This window comes from Pungitius pungitius, chromosome 11, assembly GCF_949316345.1.
Source record: "Pungitius pungitius chromosome 11, fPunPun2.1, whole genome shotgun sequence".
NCBI classification, from domain to species: Eukaryota; Metazoa; Chordata; class Actinopteri; order Perciformes; family Gasterosteidae; genus Pungitius; species Pungitius pungitius.
The window spans coordinates 4,960,471-4,981,374 of NC_084910.1; the positions used below are offsets into that span (position 1 = coordinate 4,960,471).

Below are 20,904 nucleotides of genomic sequence, written 5' to 3' on the forward strand. Positions count from 1 at the left end.
TATGTACACAACATAGCATGTTTTATTGCCTTTTAGTGCAAAATGAACAGAACCGTTCAAAGTGAAATTACGGAGAACATGACAAATTCGTATATCCTATTTTTACATGTACCTCAATTTCAATCCAAATAAAGGCACTTACACACATTCAGCATGAAAATGCTGAATACTCTGCTGCCTAGTATAGTACATCAAATCAATTTATCCCACGTTGATGCGTTGTGAAAGGTAAATCACTTTTTCAATAGGTGGTGCAGGCAAAGAACCAACTAACAGGATCCTATTAATCCAGAGTAGTGTCCGTTCGAGGTAAACTCTTCTGAAGCCTAAGTGCCTGTAAGCTACTTAATAAGTTTCCTTATAGCAAAATGGTCAAGAGTCAAGTTCCCGCCGGTAAGTACTTACCCATTGTATTTATCGTAGGCTTTTATTTTGAAATGTAAGCAAAGGAGTCTTTTATCGAGGTTGAAAGAAGAAAATAAGTTGGCGGTCTTGGCTTCTGGGCCTGTTGTTGTGCACTGTAGTGTACATTTTGAATATCAAAAACTCAACCTTGTTGAAAAAGAAAAAATGAAAAGTACCCATGACAAAGAAGATAGAAAAGATATAGTTTAATTTAGTGACACGGGAGTAGTCCTGTTAGTATGTGCTTGTTATTATCACAGTTGGGGGATGTTATTGTTTATCAGGATGTCTTTATGTAGGATTTACTTTATGTAGGATTTAATTTCACCCATACTATCATCATCATCCTCTATGGTGTAGATCTGCTCAATGTGTGTCCTCTGCCAGTCCTCAGTCAGCCCTGCACGCTTGTTCATTGTTGTCCACACAGGAATGCTTCCACTGCTGAGTCATGGAGTCTGTATCCCAGCACTGGGACTGACCTCAGAAAAGTGTGTTCCTGCAGAGACTAAGGCACCCAAACCCGTTGTAGCCCGCCACCAAATTCTAATCGTTGTAATAATGTAGCGGCTGCGGTGCTCCTCCACCCGAGTCTTAATTTCTCAACATCACAAGACCACTCAGCACCAAAATTTGAGCGGTTTTTGGTGCCGTCACTGTTGTTTCGTGGTGATGAGTCCAGGGCCGTTTATGCGTCACCACATGACCGAAGAGGGTTTACTGACGTTGTGTTGTTGTTATTCCTCGCTCTGCCCCTAGTGGGCTCGCTTTGTCCTAGGCCTCATTACTATGGTCTGTTTGCCCGAATCTATTCATTAGGGATTTCTTTTTATCAATTGAAAAAAAAATGATATGAAATGACGTCAATATCTGATATTGGCAGTATGGATCAACATTCTACTGAAGTTTAAGTAAAGCAAATTCAATTCAATTCATTTTTAGTTTTTTGGAAAATCGCAAATGACAAATTAGCCTCAGAGGGCTTTACAATCTGTACAAATGCAACATCCTCTGTCCCGAAACCTTCACATAGGCACAGGAAAAACTCCCCAAAAAAGGGAAGAAGGCTTAGGGAGAACTTCAGAGGAGGGATCCCTCTCCCGGGATGGACAGACTGCAATGGATGTCATGTGCACAGAATGAACAATGTAAAAGTGTTTGTCAAATGAAATACAAAGCAAACATTTGTTAAGGTTCTACAGGCTGTGGGGTAAGAAGGTCTCTTTGCCCAAATTCAATTTGTAGTTGCCTGTAACAACTTGCTGTTCCAGCTTCCTGCTGGAAATGCTCATCAAACTTGATCAGAAGTATTTCCCCTGCGATTGATAGGAAACATGCTATTTTATTTCAATTCAAACACAGATTTCTTGCTTGTGTAAAATCTGAGTTCTATAGGAACGGCACATAATCAACCCCCAACACTCTCGATCTAGCCTGCCCTAGCCTTTTTGCATTTTAATATTTCAAATATTTGAAATAAAGTTCCTTAGAGCTGCTTCTTTCCTCTGCGTTTCCATGCATCGACATGGCCTGACCCCGTCGAGCGCGACACACACGACGATCTGCATTACTAATGTTCCAGCTTGTCTGTGTCGCTTCCCCTTTATTTTACGACCTTGCTCTCTGTCTGTCTTTAGCTAGAACCTCCTCCTGGAAAGAATCTGTCATGTGAAGAATTTGGAGAAGCTGTTGTTCCGCGTTATATTTGTGTTCCGCGCTATTTTTGTGTGACTTATTGCCAACGCGCACACCTGCTTATGGAGAGCTATGCACATGCTGGGAAGCACCGACACATTCCCATGGCTGTTGCACTTAAACACACCGTGCCAGTATCCTGTCCTAATCACAGACTGCTCAGGGTCGGCCTGTCTGTCTGGTTCTCTCCCCTGAGCGCCTTTCCACAATGCACCACGTTTCTCACACATTTAGGCCCTTTCTGACATGGTTGTCCTTCCTTATTTGGGAGGTAGATTCCCCACTGGGCATGTTGGATGCCTAACTGGTTCAGACACGTGTAGCGCGTCTCCGTTGTGCGGATTTTAACTGTCGGAGATGAGCGAAGGCACCTGTGAAGAAACAGCAGGGTGCAGCAGCTGAGCGCAGGATGTTCTTACCTTAAACCCAACGCAAAGAGATGCCTCTTCCGCGGCTTATTGCACTCAATGTGGTTGAGGGTCTGTTTGTCAAATTTAATTAAGTGTAGAGCTATTTAGCTATAGGGCTTTTACTTATGATGGAGGATGAAGATGAAGAATACAGCGAGACAGAGCTGCTAGCGTTAACCTACATTCTGAAATAGTGACTTTGGCTTGGACCACACTGGATGTGCTAATCCTATATATGAAATATACTGGATAACTCACAAAAATGACTGGTTACTACTGTAGGTAGGAAGCTAGTTAGCCGCTCAGGCTAATAATCTGCTCTGCCCAGGTACAATTCCTAAGCTATGGTTGACCAATCACCATTCAGGGGAGGGGCTTAGTGAACAGTCAAAGGCGTTTTGTTTTTTTGTCATTGACCAAATGATTAACCGAATGCGTTCACGGTTTAATCAATAATGAAAGCAATCGATTCATAGTTAGCCTTAGACCTTGTGCATTAGAGCCTAATTACTTTAACCTGCAGGTAAAAAGGCTGCATAAGTAAGAAAAATCTGCATAAGTTCATATTGCATATACTGTACATTCCTGATCAATAGCCTTTATTTACATAACGTCCTTTTTCCAGCATTTCAGGATTCATTTCAGGGGGGGTTTTCTCAGCTTTTCTCTCTTGTGTCTTTCTTATTATCTGTCACATGTTGCTCGTCTCTTTGCAGCGTGATGAGAATGCCCTGAACCGACTGAAGAGTGTGATTCTGTGTCCTCTCTCTTTTTTTGTGGTCCAGGTGGAATCGAGGGACACGTTGAACAGCATTGCACTCAAGTTTGACACCACACCCAACGAACTGGTTCAGCTGAACAAGCTGTTCTCCAGAGCAGTGGTGCCTGGCCAGGTGTGAACCGCCGCGCTCGCCTTCACTGATGTGTTCAGCTTCATCACGGTCCTCCAGCAACCTCACATCCACACCTTCTAACACACCCGTCACTTGTCTCGGTCTCACCATCACTAAACATTAAGGAGCGGTTATTTTGGGTACATCACATGCTGAATGTGTTTATCCTTTAACTCTCTAAGGAACTTGCTGACTCACTTTTTACATCCCTCCTATCTGCAGCCCCATTTAATTGCCTGCTAATTACAGTGTAATTTGTCCCACTAGGATGCAAGTCGTTGCAAAGGACCAATTTTGTTTATAGAAAGGTGTAATAATAAGAGATGCTTTAGTTTGGCGATATGTCAAAAGACTCCCAGGCTCTTCAACACAGGCTTTTATAGCTTCAGCAAAAGGGCCACATTTAAGATTTGGATACATTTATACTTTGACTCTTCTTAAACTGCTTGCCTCTAACCTTTGTAGCGGACATGTGTTGGTATGCGTAGATTGCGACACACATAGCTATAGAGCTGACACCACTGACAAGTGATTCATAGGTTAGTACAGAAAAGTAAATAATGAAAATGACTTTCACACTGTTCTAATACCGTAATACATTCAACATGGTGTGTGGTAAACACAAACCATCTTATCCCATTGGTGAGAATTCTGACGCACCAGCTCACCATTATAAGCACTTTCCCTTTCCCCGTTACTCCCAGTCAGCAGCCTGAAGCTATTCATTCATGTTAACGTACTTGCTCTGTGATTGGTGTGTTTTGTGTTTGCATATGCATCAGCGAGTTGTCCTCTTTTATCCCTCCCTGTGGCTGCCATGCGTGTTTGCACAAAGGCAGCGCCTGTGTAAATACAGAAATGGATTGTGTTTGCAGGTTCTGTACGTCCCTGATCCAGAGTGCGTCTCCAGTGTCGGAAGCTCCCCCTCCCTCAGTCCCATCAGCCCCCTGTCTCCCACCTCCTCAGAAGCTGATTTGGAGAAGGTGACGGTATGTTGACCACACCTCAGATCTCACACACTCGACTACCGTCCACAGTATGACATGTGCAAATACAACGGCCACATGGGTAGAACATGTTTATCATCCGCCTAACAATAAGAGGGAGAACTATGAACACTTCAATTGTTTGACCTAGGCTTTTGTTTTTATTTGATCAGCGAGATGAATAAGGAAATCTGTGCAGTGCGGTGCCCACGACTGTATATAACAAATGAATTCAAATGTTAAAATCTGAGGGAGTTCATTGTGATTGAAGCAGGCAATGATTCCAGCCACAAAGACTGGTGTGCACACACACACACACACACACACACACAACCAAGCAACCTAGGAATTAGACGTACAGTCTGTGCCTCTCTGTCACCAGCACACTGACGTCTCCCTCAACCACTGCTGTCACATTTAAAAAGCTCCATTGATTGTCAGACTGGAGGTGGGCATCCAAGACGATGTGTCATGCTGTTGGGGGGCAGAAAAAGACGAAAGGTACCAATCATTTCCAAGGACCGGTCAGACATTAATACAGCCTGTCTTGTATTTTCCAAGGACAGGACAGAAAGCGATGCGTGTCTTTCATAAACATCCAAATCAAGGACATCATGTTTGGCTTTGCAATCAGAGCTGCTTGTCCTTTCTCCACTTGGTGTCGGAGGCACTTCTCGCGAGGCTGTGGCATCGTTTCTTCTAGTGCATCCAGAGAGCATTTATGCGTCGCCCGCCGGCCGCTTACAGCCGACCGGCTCCTGCACAACATTCACAATGGAGCATTGTCAGGGAAAGCCTTCGGGTGCACCAGATTGTTTTACACTAGTGTCTAGCGCTCGTTGACTCATGTGCAGTACAGATCGGCTAGTGAGTGACCATGTGGTGGCGGCGTTGTTCCTGTGCATTGTAAATGAGCTGATGAATTATGATATTGGATGAAACATATGACAAAAAAAGGTATTATCGCTTAAATGGATTTATTCCTGCTCTCATATATGGCCAAATGTACAATGCTTCACACAACAACGCACGTTTCTGCTGTTGTGTCACATTTTTTTTTTACGAGCGCACGGACTCCCGGTCTGGTCCAGTCAGCCCAACGCTTTCTGCCTCCTCGCAGCTCTTAAGACCAGCAGTGCGAGCCATCTCCCTCGGCAACTGTGTCTGCAGCATCTGAATGAGCCAATCACGCGGCGCCGCAGGAAGCCCAGCGGTCCCTTAAGAAATATGAATGTTTGCTGGTCTCCATGGAAACGGACGTCTTGTTTTGCGGCGTTTGTGAGAAAATGGATACCGCTTCCCCTCCGACGCGGCCCCTGTAGCTCCGCTCGAGTTCAGACACCCTCCCGCCGCAAAGCGAGCCCCGTTTCCTCTCCGTCCGTTAATCCCCTCCCCGGTTTCCAAAAGACGGGGCCCCCGTTCATTTACTGCTTATCTATTTGGGTCATGCCTGCGAGAATGGGAGCGCACACTCGGCGGCTCCTGGCGGCTGAGGATCAGAGAGGAGGCGCCGTGACTGCGGCGAAATCAAGCCTTTAAAAGTGATGCCGTGTCTGATATTAAAAGCAACTAATGAACAGAGCCGCTCGCTCTACCAGACGAGCAGCCAGGCAGCAATTATTCCAAGGCAGAGGAAGTGTGCTTGGGAGGCAGAAGGGAGGGAACATTACCTCACCCGATGTGCCAACTCCCTATGTGTTTGTGGAGGCGTTTTGTGTGTATCTGTCAACTCTGCTTGTTTGTGTGTGGCTGCCTGCACACTCCAATCTGTGTGTGTGTGTGTGTGTGTGTGTTAGTCTTATGGAAGCAATCAACATCCAGGTGCAGTGTGATTTTTAAAAGGAAAGGACCTTAATAACTCCCTCTGCACTTCCTTTCTCTCTAGAATCCTCGGCATCTTTTAATTACAAGCCAATTTCTAGTGCTTGGCACGAGCATCTAAATGAGGGTATTGTCTAAATAAATGGTTGGGGGGTGGTGGATGGTAATAGCAACGCAAGCAGCAAACTGCTAGTGTAACCCTGCTCTAAAGAGAGGAACTACTTTCACATGCTTCTCTTTCTAACTTTTGGATATAAAGAGTTAGATCAGGCACCAGATGTGTCAAGGTCCCATTGGATGTGCAAATAGTTATAAAAAGGGGGTTTTGTGTGGCTATTTATTCAAATCCAAACTGAAATCATTTCGTCATTCTTTATCGAAGCCCTTCTAATTACTTTCTATTTTGAAGAGAAATAGAATTAGAAAGAGACGGTCCATGAAGAACCCTCAAAAACCCCAATAACCTTTTTAGTGAAAAGTACAAATTGAGTAAGAAAATGTTTAGTTGTGTTTTCCATTCAAACTTTTTATTACAGGAAATTTGTTGTTGGGTTTTTTTCTTGAAGAGTGACGTCGTCTGGCTTCTAAAGTGCCTCCAGCAGAATGGCATCCGCCACACTGTGCTGACACCTCAGACGAGATGCTGAGTCTTTAATGCTGGAACCGTTAAACCCGCCAAGTTTGGGATCTGTCAGGTGCAGTTTGACAAGTTGGATTTTTCTTATTTGACTGCAGGTGTCAAATCCAAAGTGCAGGAGCCTCCCCGTGCTTTGATGTGAGGAAAGTAAACATTTTAAAGCCGTGCGGCCGCGTTGCTCGGGGTGGCCGGGAGCGAGTAAAGGCCGGATAAGGCAGCTCTGGAGTCTTGGTGCTCACGCTCTGCCTGCTGGCCCGCCAGTATTGGCAGGAAAAAGTACCACATCTTGAAGGCATGGATCAGTTGGCTGGCTGCGTGGAGGACTGTGGACGCGTGCGTCTGCACGTGCACGCACGCGGAGCTGGCTGGCTTTCGGGCTGGCGGTCTCGATGTTGTTGGCTCTTTTGGCTCGCTGGCCTGCTTTCTCTCTGGTCATCTGTGGGGGCAGGCGGGCCCTCTTTGTCCTTCCCAGACCTTCCATGTGCGAACACACACACACACACATCCTCGTGCTTGCTCACCGCCGCGGTCGAGCCACGACTCTGACCTTCTCCGTCTCTTCCTCTTTTGGCGCCTCTTTGGCCTCCCTCTGTCCTTCCTTCCTTCCACTGGCGTGTCACAAATTAGTGGTGGAGGAAGTCGATGCCTGTATATCTGCCGCTGCGTGGCTATGCTCGCACTGTGGTGGACATGGGACGTCTCCTAATGTCCAGTATGTTTTAGTGAGAATCTTGTTGTTAATTTGCAAAAATGAGGTTGTCTTGTGTTTTCTAGCAGCACAGACCGTACAGACGTCCGATGAATCCCTCTTGCAGAACACGGCCGTGCCCACATGGTGGAGCTATGGATTGATTTTTGATTGCGCCGTGTGTCACTGACAAGGTCAAACTCCCCCCATTCACTCGGAAAGCCGCTATGTCCCACTGAAAACACATTTTGTTAGGGAATGGTGTCTTTTTAATCTATATCCACAAGTGCAGAATGCCATTTATTGATATATTACACCTCATACTGTCCTTCACTCCCACAGTAGGGGGGGGAATTATTCATTTCTGCTGCCCCGACACAGCTGTTCTCAAACACTGCCCCACCCGTCTGTCAGCACCTTCTCCTCCAGCTTCCCGGGGGGGGTGGATAGCCGTGATGCCGCTCCTTTCGCTCACCTCGACCCTTCCTGCGCATCCATTTATCTTCTAATCCTCACCTTCACAGCCCCCCCCCCCAACACGGTGTCTACTCAGTCTGAGGCCAGAAGCACTCATTTTTGGACTTTCACTTTCTCTCGCTTTGATGTTGCACCCACGCTGAACAGGACGGACTGCGATCTGGTTACTTCCGGACATTGTCGAGATGTGGCTCACCTCAAACGAGGTCTTCATTGTGGGATTAGTCAGCCAGGTTGTTGGCAGCTTTAACTCTCCTAACTAACCATCTACAGTTAAGCAGTCTCGATTCAAATTCTATTCAAAGTTGAAAGTTATCACAACAACGGCTTGATTAGTGTGAGGTTTGATTGGAGCTTTGGAGCATGTGAGGATTCACTGATGTAGCAGGACTGCAGGTTCTGTCTCAAAATATCAAGGGTGGGTTTTTCTAAAACTAGAATTTTATATTGAAAGATGAATAAAGGGTTGGATTGTTAGCTTTTTATCAATCTGCACATGTACGAATTCCCCACATGTAATGTACAAATGCACTATTATCTTTTCATATTACTTTTGCTTTGCAAGTCAACATTTGGGTGCTATGCCAAAATAATCGTCCTTTATGGGGACTTTGTGCGGCATGTGATGGATGAACACCCATTACTTACACACGGCACATTAGTGCGCCTAGTGGGAGACTGTTTGTTGTGCATTCCTACGAGGGCGGACATGTTTGGACACCTGTTGCTGCTCTTTACAAACCCATGTTTGAGCTGCACTCGATCCAATTTCCTGCTGTGTTTTCCTCCGCATTCATTTTTATTTTGAGGTGGAAATGGATGCTTTTTCATATTCGACATTGGAACAGGAAGGCCAGTTCAAATGAGTCACTAGGGACGTGACTCACGGGGAAGTGTAGGGATTGAAGTGCCGTTTGTGTAGGTGAGGTGTGCTCAGTGTAAGTGGAGGACGAGCTGTCCTCGGCTCCGACAGATGACTCACATCTGAAATTCATCAGCACCAGATCCTCCCGGAGATCCGGGATGCTGCTTTCTCTTCTTCTTGTTCTGAGGACGTACTTAAACCTCCGGCCCCATCTCCTTCCCCCGGCCGCCCCTGTCTGGGCCGCTCGTGTCGGTGCGGGTCGGTGCGGGTCGGCTGTTTGAGACGGAGAGGGGGAGGTGTGGGTGTCAGCGGGACGGCAGACAGTTGTTATGGGCTCGGGCTGTCCTCTCTGAGCTCTTCACCCCTCTCCACTCCCCTCCTCCGTGGGCCCTCCCGGCCGCAAGCCGCCTCAATGATGTCTCCCACACACTCATCTCTGTCCTCTTTTTCCCTTTTGTTCTGAGCTCTCCCTTCAATCATTCCTACACTGGTTTCAGCTGGCTTTTATCTCCCTGTATTTTTTTTTTCCACAGCGGCTTTTACGCTGCAGTCACTCCTCTGTTTTTGTCCTTCTCATCCTTATTGCTCCTCTTCCTCGAGTCCACTCGGCGCGAGGGAGACGGATTACAGTTTTCCCCGTGGACGCTTATCCAGACGGACTTGAGTCGGTCTCTCCGTCATCGCTTGGCAACGGGCCACCAGTCGAGACCCATCACACCGCGTGTTTGCGGCCCAGCAGACGCGCCATCTGTCCATCTGTGGCAGCTTGCATAGCTGAGGAAGCAGCAACACAATCGCTTTATGGTGTATGCGTCTCCATAAAATAGAAGAACATGGTTGAGACATCGCGAACATTGTCTAACATGAGGCTGTGGCGCTTCTAGTGCATTACAGACAAAAAACTATTAGGAAGGCAAACAGAAGTATTTAATTCTCATAATAATCATATGTATCATTAATAATAAAAACACTGTTGTTTCACCGTTCTGCTGGTTATCATTTTTGATCTTCATTAAATATGCCATATATCTATTTTGGTGGTCAATATAACCACCAAAGAATACAAGATGCAGGATACACACTTAAAGAAATGTTATTGTATGACCGATCTTGCAGTCGTAGTAAAGTAGTTTGTGTGCCTCGGTGGGGGGGAGCCAGAAGGTGATGGGTTTCTTCTTGGTATCATTGATGGATTACTGATCAGACGTCGGTCCGCTCAGTAATCCATCCATGATGCCAAGAAGCCCACTACCTCTCACCTTGGATTGCAGGGCCAGGGCCGCCGGACCTCTTGTTCTTCCTAAAAAGTCCTACAACCACAGTAATGACCTCAGAGAGAGGGGGGGGGGGCCCGCTAAGAAATCTGTGTCAGGGCTGACTTTATCCTGACAATAATGACAGCCCATATTGCTGGAACAAGTCAAATGCAGTGTTGAGCAAGTCAATCTAACAATGCTAAAGCCCTACGAGCCCAGTGGTAAAATATAATTATACACCTATTTGTTTTAGTTTTTTCTGGAGCTGAGGAGTGGGTTTCACTCATCTCTTGAGGGTTGCACAGAAACACATTACCAATCATGGCAGTAGCCCAGCCAGAAAATATGAAAAAAGAAAAACGTTTTAAGAGTCTGACTCTAGGGCTCACACTAGAGTCATGTTGTCTGGCATTTGTTAATTACATTGAATAAACAATGTAACTATTAACGATGTGTTAATACAGAGAGTCGGGACTGTCAACAAATTTTGAATACATTTATAAATGTGATCAGTTTCCAAACGCACCCTTGACTCGAGGGCACGTTGAGTCCAAACAACACTGGCTAGGTAGTGCCAAAAGCCCAATAATGAGATTTTCTGTTTTTTTATGGATGTATTTCACCTAATCTCCCGCATGAGGCTCCAGCACACAGAGGACACTCATTCATCCAGCTCGTCATTGGGTTTCTTCTAACCTGATTGTCCCGCTGTGTGCAGGAAATATCTGTTTATATTTAGATAATACATTTAGAGACTCAAATGCATTAGCTTGATGAAATGCGACGCAAATTAGTTACACCATGTAATACCAAGTGAACCAAACTATGCCTGTTCAACAGTGCCTAACATCTTTGTGTGCGGGTGCCAGTTTTATATTCATCACTTAAGGGTCCAATATTCTAATAAGTGGGATTTCTACTTTATATTAATTAAATTATAAACTAGAAAAAGAAAAACTAGTCTTCAGGAAACTGTTTGCGGTGATAAAGGATAAATCTAGTCCAGCCACAAAATATGATGTACTAACTAACAATCGATGTCCCCATCCTATCTCAAGGACTCTGATGGCCCCTCCAGACCAGAAGGTGTTCATCCCCCGGTGTTCTCCGCCCTGCGCCAGTCCAGGGCGGTGTCATCCGCCTCCCAGGAGGAAGAGGCCCTCACAGAGAAGTTCCTCAAGATCAACTGCAAGTACATCACCGGCGGCATGGTAAGATGCTTTATAGGTCTGTCTGAACCCTCCCGGTCATGTGACTGTTTGTTGCAAACGGCTGTGGTCCAAGAAATAAAAGCAATAGATTAGAAGTGATTGTATTAATATAAAAACTATATGTAGGAATCTACTAACCATCCAACCATCTCCATGTTTCCAAAGCTTGGCTGTATAAAATTCACTATTCATGCTTTTTTTTGGTTTGTTGTTCATTGTTGTGAACAATCACAAAGATCAATGATCAAGTTCTTTTGAGATTCTGTAGTTTTTATCCTTCCACAGTAACGCAAGAACAAATCCGCAGAAATACTCGGTGCTCAAACAGACAGCGGCGTGCGTGACTGCTTCTTTCATCTTTTGCTGTTTCAGTTGCTAATTTCTATGATATGATTCTCCGCCAAAGATGTAATCGCCAACTGAGGCAGACGTAAACAAGGCAGTTAGAGGGAAAGTCGTTCCTCTAAAACGCACTGCAATCTTTCACAATTGCTATCTGAAAGAACCGGTGTTTTGTTTGTTATTGTGGATTTGACTGAAGAAAACCAGGAACGATGATAAAACGAGAGCACAGTAACAACGTGGGCACAGAGGGGTCGGAATAACCCCGCAGACCAGCACAAGAAGAGCAACATCTCCCCTGCTGACTTCAGTGTAATCGGGTTGATTAAACTTAATGTTGTTCGTCAGCGCCGTGAACTGAGTTCTCTAAATTCAGGATCTTAAAAGATCTTTTCGCATGTGGTTTAAATCCCCTTCACCAACATCAGCACCTTTTTTTTATTTTTGACCTTGATCGAAGTGTTTGGCCGTGGTTCTAAATCAAAAACTCGCAGTTTGCTTAAATAATGCAAACAAAAACCCACTAAGAAATGATATTATGTGAGTGTGCGTCACACACACACACACACACAGCTCCATGGTATTGAACGATGGCTGATTAACTCCCAGGTACCAAATGAAAGTGAAAGTGGTCCCTGTGCCGGGAGTCAATAACTTCTACTTGATCGAGGACATTTGCGGTCTGAGATCGATTCGGTTTCCAGTTGATCACGTGACCGAGGCGCTTTTGGTCGTCTGTCGGTGAACGTTTTTCGTATTTTACGGATGTAAAATTCCGTTTTCTCCTTAAAAGCGTTTTCTCCCGTATTGTTTAGGGCGCGGTGAGCGGGGTGCTGCTGGTGACCCCCAACAACATCATGTTCGACCCGCACCGGATGGACCCACTGGTTCAGGAGCACGGGTGCGAGGAGTACGGCATCATGTGCCCCCTGGAGGAGGTGCAGTCTGCTGCCATCTGCAAGGAGATCACCGACCCCAAGATCAGAGAGGCTGTGCCCGAGTAAGACAGGACGGTTGACATGTACTGTTGTTGTGGAGAATGTGTGAAAGACTTCTCTGAAGACGTGGTATCATTTAGAGTAATATAAAAAGACCTCCTACTCCTTCTTACACTTCATGTTTTATGTTTTTCTCCACCGTTGGACTCCCACCGCTTTTTCTCCCACTCTCACCTTTCCCAGAAGTGCAGCAACCACGGTGTAATCAATGTCATTCTCTGCTGCACCCGCGGTCAGATTGCATCAGCAACCAATTTCAAGTCTTCCGTTTAATCCCCTCTCCACATACCAAAACAAAAAGGAAGCAGCAATTACACCCGGGTTAATGAAGTATGCATTCACCCCGCCTACGAACGGATTGCTCGCCTCTTTATGCTCTAGGAAGCAACAGCTTCAGAGGATCCTCTAGTGTCTCCTCCCACAAGTCTTTGGCTTCATTTGAATTGTTTTAGTGTTGGAGTTGAAGACCTATTCATGCAAGGGCAAATCTGATGTAATTTCAGGAGCCCTGTGGAGTCAGTCTTTGGGGGTCTGAGTGGTTCTGTGTTGCTCGAGGAGCAGTTAATGTGCTGGCAAAGGATTGGTTTGTGCGCCAGGCCCAGCCGTTTCCTCTGCTGTGGTTCATTGTCTGTCTCTCTCTGTGTCTGTGTCCCTGTTGGTCTCTGTGTCTCTGTCTCTCCCGTCTCTCTCTGCGGTAGAAGCAGGTCAATTGTTAAATTAAAGTATTCAGCTAAGCAAAGCATGTCTTATGCATCTTGACTTTTAATAATCAATATTTGAATATAGACGTGGCGTAGGATGAGTTGAAGTGCACTCAAGTGATTTAGCGCTGCACTCCTCAAAAGGTTGGCCACTCACAAAGGAGCATTTGCCGAGACCCTGACTGAGGTCACACACACACAATGCAACTAGATAGTGTCTATCATAAGATCATCCATGCCTGATAAACTCTCACATGTCCAAATATTCCACTTGTCTGTGACAGAGTTGCATACGTCTGAGTGCGTCTTATTGTTTCCAGTGACCTGGAGCCTCTTCCCACTGAGAGACATCCCTCCCAGAAGGATCCAGAGCAGCGGCTCAGGGAGCCGGGCGCCAACGACAGCCCGGCCCCGCGCAGCGCAGAGGGCTCCATCTCCGAAGACGTCTTCATCGAGACCGAGCTGTCCCCCATCCGCGAGGAGGAGCAAGCGTCTACCGAGGACCTCCGCCTGGACAAGTCCTCGGGCGCGTCCACGGAGTCCGTGAAAACCGTCACCCAGGTGGAGGCCGGCGGTGTGGCGTCCCGGGCCCCAGGTGGTGCCCCCGTCGCAGTCAGTATGCCGCAGGAGGGCGCCGCGGCAAAAGCAGAGGACAATCCAGCAGACACTGCCACAGAGAGCGCTAGTCCGTCCCCCATGGGGTCTAAGCAGCACAGTGAAGAGAAGCCACCAAGCACACCGACCAGCAGCACTAGCCAGGCCCAGGGCGCCAGCAGCAGCAGCAGCCCCACCTCTCGCCAGGGGTCCCAAAGCTCAGCCACCCCTGGGCCTGCCGACACCACCTCTGTCTCAGCGAGTCCACAGGGGGATACCAACAAGGGGACAGACGTCTCCAAAACGGACACTATGCAACAGGACAAGGAGGAAAAAGAGAACGTAGAGCAGACGGCAAAGGACGACTCGCAGAACTCTGCAGGGGGTAAATGTCTTTACGTAGTAACGGTGTAGCTCAAAGCTCACAAGAAACCGGTAGAGCACATTTGGGTGGACGAATCAGGCCATATGTTATCTCTACATCGTTATTTGTCTGAAGACTATAAAAACAAGTTCCTCTCTGGGTGCTTCAGAATCCCTCGTATCTTATGTTGGTTCCTAGTAACCTTTCTGTTTCCACTCTGCTTTGGCACTAGTAATTGGAACATAAAGACGAAGGGAAATGGCAGCCTCTCTGTTGTTATCAGCTCACCGGAGCTAGTCGGGCTTTATGGGGCTTTTTGCAGCTCTTTGATCTCGGGCTCTGGTGATCTGGGCCACTTTTCTGGGCGATAAGCTAAAGCCTATCAAACAGCACAACGCCACGTAATGCCCAAAGGCAAAACACGGTGGCGATGAAACTCAACATCAAAACACCTTATTTACACGTGACATCCTAATCTGGTTTGCTTTCATGTGGATTTAGACAAATGCTACCTTCCTCAGAGCCTGGAATAATGTTCTCATTGTCATGTTTAAGATGAGAGGAACACACGAGTGGCTTTAAGGTATTTTAACCTGCCAACTATGGTTAGTTAGTTATTGGTGGTCCATTCCACGCTGGATGATGTAAAGTCATCTTCCAGCAACGTTCATACAATGCCGAAAGAAAAAACATGAGTTGTTACATGTGGACTCATTCATCTTTTAAAAAACACATTTATGTGCGATATTTCAAATTAGCAGAAAGATTATAAATACTGTGAGCCTTCATTTTTTGCAAACTGTCTCTATTCCTAACAAGTACTTGCATTCACAACAATTTCAGCAAGGTCTGCACATTTGAAGTTGTCAGTAAACATGGAAACCTTTTCCATGTTTACTGACAACTTCAAATGGCAATTCAGAATATCCTTGAATGCACCCAAAGCAGTTTGAAAACAGCCCTTTCCAAGTGTGTCACCACTGATAACAGAAAGGGAGCAGAATATTCACCGTGATGGATAACCGACCTCCAGCAAGATGCTGAAAATGTGCTAGGAAATCAGTGACTGCATCAAAGCTATGTAGCTCCTAAAAAAGACACAATGTGCAGGAGAAAACATCTGGCAAATCCTACGCAATTAGTAGTTAATAATCTGACACACACATACAAAACCTGGCAGCATCCTCCTGATTAGAGCCTGGGAGCCCAGTTGGTGTCTTGTTATCCGACAAATGCCCTTATTATGCCACTCACTTGCAAACAACCCACTGTCCACCCCAGACACGTAGTTGTGATTCCCCAAAAGAAAATGTCTCTCCCGCAATAAGAAATAGACCAAGACAGTTTGCTATTTCCTCTTCATCAATTTAGGAGCCAGACTGCGAAAGCAGCTCTATTTCGCGGGGATCTCCGCAGGGCTGCCCATTATTCTGTGCACATTAGCAAAGCCCACATTAGCAAACCCCACATAAGTAACGGCAGCAACCTCAAAAACAAGCTGCATTAATACCAAATGAATGCATTCTGAAAATTTGTCCCACGGAGTGTGTTGTCTAAGCAGATTATCTTTGTCGTTATTGCTAGTTATGGTGAGCTGCACAACCAGGCACTGACTATATGTGGCAGTGCAATGTCACTGTTGCAGTGATGTCATTCGGCTCCATGGGGGGCTGCGACCTTTATAAAAAGCCATTGATAATGCAGAAGACTCCATGCCACCATCATTTATAGTGTCCTTCTCCATTTGTTTCTTTCATCTGCTGCGATTCTGCCACAAAATGAATAATGCCAGTAAAAGTAGCCAGTAAACACAGGATAGAAAACTAGGTCACACGCATTACGCATGTATGAGGGGGATCAAGATGTTTTGTTTTTAGATGGTTGATAATAAAATAAAACACTGATATTCTGCTATTCTTTCCTGCGAGAAGTAACTTAGATGTTCATATTAAGTGAATTGTTATAGCATACAAGTTTTATTTTTACCCACATCATAAGTGCAATGGCTAGACGTTTACAGTCTGTATGCTAAGCTAACTGTCCGTAGCTTCATATTCGGCATGCGGTTATGAGTAGGGTGGCTCTTCCCATCTAACTCTCAGCAAGAAAGCTACTAAGTATATTCCACACAATGTCTACCATACCTTCTAAAACAACTTTCCCTGTTTGTCGCTGCTGATTAGTCATAAAATATTTGTCATTCCATTTTAATGCTTTTGTGAACATGTGATGATTTTTCTCCTCCAGGTACAGGTTCTGTGGAGCGGCGGAAGCATCCCTCTCACAAGTTCCTGTGTCTGCGGGTGGGGAAGCCCATGAAGAAGACGTTTATTTCCAACGCCAGCGCCTCAATGCAGCAGTATGCCCAGCAGGGCAAGAAGCACGAGTACTGGTTTTCTGTTCCGCAAGAGAGGTACGTGCCTCTGCACACCTTTTGAATACAAGAAAATCCTTGTTGTGGTAGCCAGTAAAAAAAATGTTTTTATATCTGATGAAGTGGAACAATCTGTAAAATGGAAAGACTGCAAAGCGAAGTACATGATATAGTAGCCTTTAATAGGTCCACTTGCAGTGCAGCAGACGTTGTTTGTCATGCAAAGAGGTGGTGGGATTTGAGTTACCGAGGAGCCTCACCTCAAATCCTTTTTAATATTTGAAACCAATCAAACATGCGCTCTTTGTCAGGTCTGACTCCTGCTCCTGCACATCTCCGTGTGCTGCCCCTGCCAGACAAAACCATTTATTATTCATTCACTCTGCAGGGAAACAGACATGCATTTTATTCCTGCAATAAGAAAAACAAAAACCATCCAACAATAAAGCTCGTATTTTTCCCAGTTTTGTATCCTCAGAGTTGTGCCCAAAAAAAATGCACATGAACCTATGCTGACCTACGCTGTAATGTTTTAAAGCACCTGGAAATAGCGTTTTGTTCCAGGCTGAAGCTCTCCTCTTGGATGTACACTTGCCAAGCAAGCAAGAGTCATAATTACATTACAGCATACACTGTGTCAAGGATTTATCCTTTGATTTAATAAATCAGAAGCCATTCATTACAGCCAAATCTGGCTCCAGGGCAGTGGTAGTGAAGATGTGTGTATCTTCAGAAAGAAGGGCGTAAAGGAACACCGCTGGTGAGAACAAATATGAGGTGGATGTGATCAGTTGTCCCACCTTGAGATGCACATCGCCTCTGCTGTTTTTAGTACATAGATCTGTCTTTTACCAGCAGCAGCACTTGTGATGTCCTCTTGGCCTGCTAATCCAACTAAACATGTGTAGCCATAATCCCATAAATGCTTCTTGGTTTTGTGATGTATTGAGAATAAACTAACGACACCGACACCGCTTCATTATTAATTATGAACATCGTCAGTCTTGTTTGTTACAGCGTTGTTGGTGTTATCCGCCGGTTGCTAAGCCGCAACCATTTCCCACCTGGAAAACAAGTTTGCTGTGATTCCCGCTGCCCCTGGGGACAATAGCCCAGGGGCCTTGCAGGTTCAAAGCTAGTATGTGGAGATGGTGCTCGTACTTGAGACTACTCATTATTTTTAGTTAGTCTTTCTTGGCACCGCAAGTGGGCTGAGGTGTGCGTGGAAGGGTCGATCATAAGCTGTTGGGACTGACCACACGGGGGCTCATGGCCTTTTCCTTCAGACACCGCAAGCCTCTGTAGCTTGACCTAGATGGTAGGTGACCCGCATGATGCGTCTTTAAGTGTCCTGCCAATGGTTTGGAAAGAAAGGGAGGCCACTGAAGGGAGGTACTTTACTGATTAAAGATAAAGCTCAGCCTACTGATTTCCCAAAGCGCTATGTCACAAACTGTTTTCATTTTCAGCTATAGTTATTTTTTTCATGTTAAGGCAGATCCAATGTTATATGAGGTGAATGTTGTATTTAGAGCTTGTTGCGCCGCTCACAAGGAAAAAACAAAATCATTGTACGCAGACCATTTTCCCCAAAGTGTTCCCGTACTTAAGCACAAAGTGATTACTTTTGTTGCAAAGTACATCGGGTCAAACAGGCAGGCAGACAAGAGGAGACAAGCAAAATGTCTTGTAATGGGTCTGTTTGTTGTTGTTGAAAGGCTTCCTTAACAGCCATTAGGGCTCTTTGAGAATGCTTTAACGTGCAAATTATTCAGCGGTTCTCTGGACTGATGGGAGTTGTGTGTTTTTCTTGCCAGGTCCGACCACCTGTACGTGTTCTTCATGCAGTGGAGCCCAGACATGTACGGTGAGGGGGTCAGGGGGATGGGACAAGAGCCGGGGTTCATGGTTGTCAAGAAGAATGATGTGTCAGAAACCGCTGAGGACGAGCCCATCACTGACCTCAATGTCAAGGAGTGGGAGGTAAGGTCCACGTGGCTAAAACTGCTCCATCACCTTATTCAAAGCACATCTGTTGTGTCGTCTTAAGCTTTACACAAGTGGATTAAGTATAGCTTTTCACTATGGTTTGATCCATAATTTGTGAAACCATTTGACTTTTGTGTGTTGATTTACATGTAATATATAAATGTGTTGATTTGCTTTCATTATGTCCAAACGTATTGTGATGATCATGGTTTTAAATCCATCATAGTTGTGCCCTTGGTATTCTGCTTCTGTATATTGCACTTCAATGTACCCCTGCACATTTCTTGATTTGATGGTAACTTTTTGTCTAAACATGTTTCTATCATGTGTAAGTTGCGTAAGTTGTGTGAACACTTGCTTTGCTTGGAAATGCGCTCCTCTGAACTTCCAACCAAAGTTTTTTGCATGTTTGTGTAATTGTTTACTCTTCTCAGTGTACTCTATAATGTAGGATCATCACATGTTGTGTGACTGTCACAAGCATTAGTTGACATTTGGCAACTTATTTTGCTGAATGGCGAAAGGCTAAAAAAATTGTGAGTTGCTGCAGGGAATTGAATCATTGAGCAGTTAAACTGTGGCTGTGAAATGATGCACTGATGTGGGTTCAATCGGTCTTCCTGTCTCCTCCAACTAACTTCTCAAGTTGTCTTTATTACACTTTTACAGAGTGTAGCAGTAAAACAGGGAAGCACAGACCAGGAAGGCTCATCTAGATTTACAGTAGTGGAACAGCATACATTGGATTTTTTTTGTAAAATGAGATTACTTTTGTGCATGAAGATAATGAAAGGGACCCATTCATTGCACAAAGAATTTGATACAAGAGAGCCAGTGTTTCAATTTTAAAGTAAATGATTGATGTAGGAAACAAAGTGGACTGATCTGTTTGTCCGTACATGATCCATTACATTTGAATAAGTAAACAGGCACTGCTTTTGTTTGTCCTGTTGATAAGACATGAATTTTAAGCAACATCATGTTTGAATGGAGCTTTACAGGGGGGAAAACTGTTTTCCTCAGTTCTTTCAAACTTGTTCAAGAATTTAAATGACGAAATTGAGTTTGGTAACGTAATAGTCTATTTATCGATATTGAATTAAATTGTAACTTTTTTTAATAAGGCGTCGTTGCTGTCTCCACCTCATGGCCGTTACTGTATCTTTAAATCCGGTCTGTTGTGGGACAGGTCATAATTTACGTTAACCAATGGGAGGCCGGCATCGCTCGTGTCCCGTGTTGTTATTGGATTCTAGCGGTGTCACACAAATCATACGGCGTAGAAATCCCATTGGAAATAAAATGTGTCTATTTAAGTCGAGTATGCTGCCAGGCTTCGTACCAACTTCGTCTTATTGTCTCGGGGCTACACGGGGCAACTTAAAGGACCTGTGATGTGACTTTCCGTCTTCAGCGTCGCCCAGAAAACAAGACATGTTTTCTAGGAGGATGAAAGACCAGGAGACACGGCTGACCCCCAAGTACACCTGTGTATGTTCCGAGTGCGTAGTCTGTGTGCCCCGCTCAGCATCAACGTTCGCTCGCTGCTGTCGTTAGCGAGCCGTGCTAGCTCGCTGGCGAAGCTAACTAGCCTGCTAGCCTGTTAACCGATATGGTCTAGGTCCGTGACTAATGTTAAACAAAGTGACCATCACTATTTAGCAGTCACGGGAAGTATTGTCATCGCGTGTCCGTTCTCCTGAGACCGTGTGATACGACGTGTGCTGCTTTGTGTGCTGTCTGAAAGTGCAACTTAACCAAGTTGCTATGTGGCACTAAAGACACACAGCCCCTATTTTCATTTATCAGTTTAAGTTAACGTTAGTTTTAACTCAACGTTAACCTACCGTTCAGTTAAAGCAGCCAGTTATAATGTTTAACGTACTGTTTTATAGTTAAGATGTCGTAAAGTGACACTTTATTGTGCTTTATCACACCGTCATTAATCCACCGGTCACTTACAGATTTGGATTGCTTCAGAAACAAGGCATTCGATACACAGTGAAAAGTCTGTAGCAGGTTAGCATGCTGCTAGCTGAACGCCCCCCTTCATCATCAGGGCACTGAGGTCCCCTTCATTATTGAGCGCTGAAAAGAGGCAGCTCGTTACCGAAATACCAAAGGCGGAAGCGTCAGTGCAAGATTGCCTTGTCCAAAAAAAATGCTATAAATTCAATAAATAATAACAAGTAACAATT

The 20,904-nt window shown here is 45.2% G+C and overlaps 1 protein-coding gene across 6 annotated transcripts in view; it reads left to right on the plus strand.

The window, feature by feature from the left end:
* The window catches only part of oxr1a (oxidation resistance 1a), a 101,807-nt gene that overhangs the window by 73,061 nt on the left and 7,842 nt on the right, over window positions 1-20,904 (plus strand). For all 6 annotated transcript variants that reach the window (XM_037455109.2, XM_037455112.2, XM_037455113.2 and 3 more), the window contains 7 exons: window positions 3,296-3,403; window positions 4,279-4,392; window positions 11,192-11,344; window positions 12,502-12,686; window positions 13,706-14,364; window positions 16,591-16,756; window positions 18,535-18,700. In XM_037455109.2, coding sequence (XP_037311006.1) covers window positions 3,296-3,403; window positions 4,279-4,392; window positions 11,192-11,344; window positions 12,502-12,686; window positions 13,706-14,364; window positions 16,591-16,756; window positions 18,535-18,700 — 1,551 coding nt within the window. The remainder of the gene's footprint in view (window positions 1-3,295; window positions 3,404-4,278; window positions 4,393-11,191; window positions 11,345-12,501; window positions 12,687-13,705; window positions 14,365-16,590; window positions 16,757-18,534; window positions 18,701-20,904) is intronic.